The following is a 4,600-nucleotide window of genomic DNA, read 5'->3' as shown; positions in this document are numbered from 1 at the left end:
GCCCATGCAGGTGCACTACCACTACCAGAAAGAGAGACCCACAATTAACAGGACATCAAATAATGTTAATCAGGATTAAGTTTTAAAGTGCATTCCTGCAAAATTGTGCATATAAATTTTATATATGTTTAAATTAACTGATTCATTTTTCTTTCTAAATTTATATATGCATTCTCTTGGTTCTGATTTAATTCGACAGGGCACTCAACAATATTTTAATTACAAAATTTTAAATAGTGACATTTTTGTAGAAAAGGCTGTATCAGATAGGATCTACACAAAGATATAATACCTCATATATGGCTGAGAACTTAATAAATACTCTGAAATAATTACAATTGACAGATATAAAGACTAAGAAACCCTGCCCTCTGGGAACCCAAAAACAGGAACAGGCAGAAACACTAGCACAAGGACATAGACTCAGGAAAAGAACACCATCAGTAACTGCTGCCAAAAAAGAGAAAGTAAGTTCAGAATAATCAGTTTCAATAACTTGCTGTGAGTTAAATGCTTATTACCTCACTAATGAAAATATTTCTGATACCAATACCTGTAGAACAACAACAAAGTAATAAAACAGAAGTACTTACTAAGCACTCCTTATTTATGGAACAAATCTCTTTCATATATATTACTGAATTAATTCTCATGATAGCCCGGGAGGCAGGAATTATTCTTACCATACAAATGAGAAAATAGGCCTTAGAGAATTTATTAAGGTTTTACCACTAGAACTTGCCAGACTCAGGATTAAAGCCTACATCTGTCTAAATTCAAAGCCTATTTTATTCCTACATTACTCAACTCTACATGTGCTTGTGAGAGTAAAATTTCAGATTCTATATGTAGAAATTTATTAGTAGTACTAAAAACTAGAGAATATAGAATTTGAAAGTTAATAGTATATTAGTAATAAATATGCCAACCACCTAGGCAATAAAAAAGAACCCTTGTCGCTAGATATAGGGCGAATAACCAGAGGAATAAGACAGAGGAAGAGGAGGGTATTTGGCCCTTTCATGCGGTTGAGGGAGGGCATGATATAAAGTAGAATATGCAAGCAGAAAACATCCTTGCACTCTTCCAGTACTTGTCCTATTTATATATTTAGATTAAAAGTTATAGAAACCAAAGAGTGCCCGTGTTATTATATTTCTCCAAGTACACTTTAGTTCAGCCTTTCCATAACATATGTAAAGAAACCCAGAAATAAGTAAAAAATACATATTACTTTTCAAGGATGTATACAAGATTTGTCCCCTGAGTGCTCCTATAATTTCAAATGCGTATCTATCATCTCAATCACCACTTTTTAATAATACCTTCTTCGGGATGTGTCTCACCCTTGAAACATGAACTAGAGGCTGGGGACTGGGTCTTATTTAAATGTGTATCTTCATTGCAGACCTAGTAGCTGACACACTGTTATAATCACACTGCTTAATACATGTGTGTCATCTGATATTCTTGATTCGGTGGTTCTTAGGTAACATAAAAATGCATTGTTTTTAATTTTGTTATTAATATTAGTTAAGGTAATTTTAATAATATTTTTAACATGGGATAATTGTAAGGTTATCTTTATGATTTTTCTCTCACTTATTTGAAATCTAATATACTCTAAAGAGCAGCAAATGTACTAGGAATTGAGGATCATCTAAGTACACAGAATTCTGATGATCAGATGCTCTCTTCAGTGCCAGTTTTCTATTGTAAACAGAGATTTCTCTTTCAGGTTTAAATGGGCCAGACTTAGTTTTATGTGGTGCAGACATTCTTGGTATTCTTGATACTGAGCAATCCTTGTGCCTAGAATGAAATAACACTGAGAATTCTCTTACTCTGTGAATTCTAAGAAGTCTGTGCTGCCCATGAATAACATAGATAATGTGGCAAGTTAACTCTCTTATTTATATAACAATTATGTATTGAGAAGGTGTTAAGTACTTAATATGGTTCTAGATGCTGAGGAGAACTCAGGCAAAGATACATACAATTCACATCTTTTCCTCAAAGGTACAAAATCTGGTGGAGAAAATAGATATAAGAACAATTCATTACGGTATTTCAAAATTAACTAAACACCACATAATTTTGGCAATCAATGTCTTCTGTGAGTTCTGAGGAAGAAACAACTCCTTTCACCAGGAGGTAGCAAGGAGGCTTTCAAAAAGGTAGATTTTAAAGGAGGCTTCAGAAGAACCATAAAATATCTGTAAATAAAAGTGAAAAACTGATATGAGCAAGGAATAGAGGCAAGGAAGTACAGAACATATTTGAGCAATAGTGATATATCCCATAAAGGTCTGAAAATGAGCACAGAAACATAGTTTATTTCCCCAAAGGAAAGACTTTTGGAAAAGTGAAGAGTTTGAACTCCATACTATAGCCATAAGTAAAATTTTTGAAGAGTGAAGCAATATAATACAATTTATATTTTAAAAGATTAGGCTGTCATCAGGGGAAAGATGTGTTGCAGAGATGTAAGACTGGCCTTGGGAAAGGAGCCATAATGTGACTTCAAAAGGAGTTAAGGGAAGTGATGAAAATGGACAAAATCCTGAAGAAAGACTGTGGTCCTCTCTGCCAGAGGAAAGACTCTGATATAGGTATTGGAGAAGGTATAGACATATTCCATCTTGAAATTAATGAATAGAAAGAAGAGAATTTTTTTTTTTTCCATTTTGGCACCAGGATAAAGCTACAGAAGCAAGAGCCAGCATAATAAAAGTATAACTGACAATTCCTACCAGGAGGTAAGGAAAACAGTGTTGAAGAGAATTTGCATCTAAGTTAGGGAGAGATTAAAACTAAGAGCGGGGGTTTGTGTGTAAGGAGAATGACAATTAAGAACCACTGAGTTATAGATAACTATGGTATATTCAGATGGTTTACTTTGCAAATGCAGGATTTTTTTTTTTTTTTTTTTGAGAGAGAGAATATGGATACAAGAAAGCCAACAAGACAAACATTGCAAGAAAGTCTAAGAGTGAGAGACTGAGAATCTCAGTAGCAGCCTCATCATGGGAATGGAAGTGAAGGGTTGTTTGAATCTGAAAAATATCAAGAACTTTCCAGCTATGGTGTTAGAATTACTATGGAGACTCAAAGTTTGATGAATGCTTGCCTGATTTTAGCAACATCATGTCTTGGAAGAACAAGAGGGAGGAGAAAAGATGAGTTTAGAACTCAAAATCTGAGAACAAATGCTGATGATCAATTTTCTGTGAATCTACTAATTTTCAGGGATTTCTTCTGGTGCTGACTCCTCTTCTTTCCCAAATTGTCTCCTGATGATGTATGCTCCATGGAGTGGGTCAATGAGACTGTGGTGAGAGAGTTCATCTTCCTCAGCTTCTCATCCCTGGCCAGGCTGCCGCAGCTGCTTTTTGTTATCTTCCTGCTCCTCTACCTGTTCACTCTGGGCATCAATACAATCATCATTTCCACCATCGTGCTGGACAGAGCCCTTCATATCCCCATGTACTTCTTCCTTGCCATCCTCTCCTGCTCTGAGATTTGCTACACCTTCGTCATTGTACCCAAGATGCTGGTTGACCTGCTGGCCCAGAGGAAGACCATTTCTTTCCTGGGCTGTGCCATCCAAATGTTTTCTTTCCTCTTCCTTGGCTGCTCTCACTCCTTCCTGCTGGCAGTCATGGGTTATGATCGTTATGTGGCCATCTGTAACCCACTGCGCTACTCAGTGCTCATGGGACATGGGATGTGTATGGGACTAGTGGCTGCTGCCTGTGCCTGTGGCTTCACTGTTGCACAGATCATCACATCGTTGGTATTTCACCTGCCCTTTTATTCCTCCAATCAACTACATCACTTCTTCTGTGACATCTCTCCTGTCCTCAAGCTGGCATCTCACCATAACCACTTTAGTCAGATTGTCATCTTCATGCTGTGTACATTGGTCCTGGCTATCCCCTTATTATTGATCTTGGTGTCCTATGTTCACATCATCTCTGCCATACTTCAGTTTCCTTCCACATTGGGTAGGTACAAAGCTTATTCCACCTGTGTATCTCACCTCATTATTGTCACTGTCCACTATGGCTGTGCCTCCTTTATCTACTTAAGGCCTCAGTCCAACTACTCCTCAAGCCAGGATGCTCTAATATCAGTATCCTACACTATTATAACTCCATTGTTCAACCCAATGATTTATAGCTTGAGAAATGAAGAGTTCAAATCAGCTCTTTGTAGAATTGTGAGAACAATTTCCCTGTCATAAAATTAATCTTGATTCCGGCCAGGTGTGGTTTCTCACACCTATAATCCCAGCATTTTAGGAGGCTGAGGCAGGCGGATCACCTGAGGTCAGGAGTTCAAGACCAGCCTGGCCAGCATAATGAAATCCTGTCTCTACTAAAAATACACAAATTAACCAGATGCTGTGGTGGGCTCTTGTAATCTCAGCTACTCAGGAGGCTGAGGTAGGAGAATCGTTTGAACCCGGGAGGCAGAAGGTTGCAGTGAGATTGTGTCACTGCACTCCAGCCTGGGCAACAGAGTGAGACTCTGTCACCAAAAGAAAAAAAAGAAAAAAAAATTATATATATGTGTGTGTGTGTGTGTAGATATATGT

The 4,600-nt window shown here is 37.5% G+C and overlaps 1 protein-coding gene across 1 annotated transcript; it reads left to right on the top strand.

Moving 5' to 3' along the window:
* The first annotated feature begins 3,310 nt into the window (after positions 1–3,310).
* Positions 3,311–4,246, top strand: LOC111543919 (olfactory receptor 10K2). Its single transcript, XM_023214334.1, has one exon. The coding sequence runs from the start codon at positions 3,311–3,313 to the stop codon at positions 4,244–4,246; it is 936 nt and encodes a 311-aa protein (XP_023070102.1).
* The last annotated feature ends 354 nt before the right edge of the window (positions 4,247–4,600 follow it).

Source organism: Piliocolobus tephrosceles, chromosome 1 (assembly GCF_002776525.5).
Source record: "Piliocolobus tephrosceles isolate RC106 chromosome 1, ASM277652v3, whole genome shotgun sequence".
In the NCBI taxonomy this organism is placed as follows: Eukaryota; Metazoa; Chordata; class Mammalia; order Primates; family Cercopithecidae; genus Piliocolobus; species Piliocolobus tephrosceles.
The sequence above is the reverse complement of the archived record's forward strand: the minus strand, read 5'-3'. Positions and strand labels throughout refer to the sequence as shown.

What these genes read in the sequence shown, in the direction of transcription:
- LOC111543919 (XM_023214334.1), top strand. Translation starts at nt 3,311, where the DNA reads ATGGAGTGGGTCAATGAGACTGTGGTGAGAGAGTTCATCTTCCTCAGC.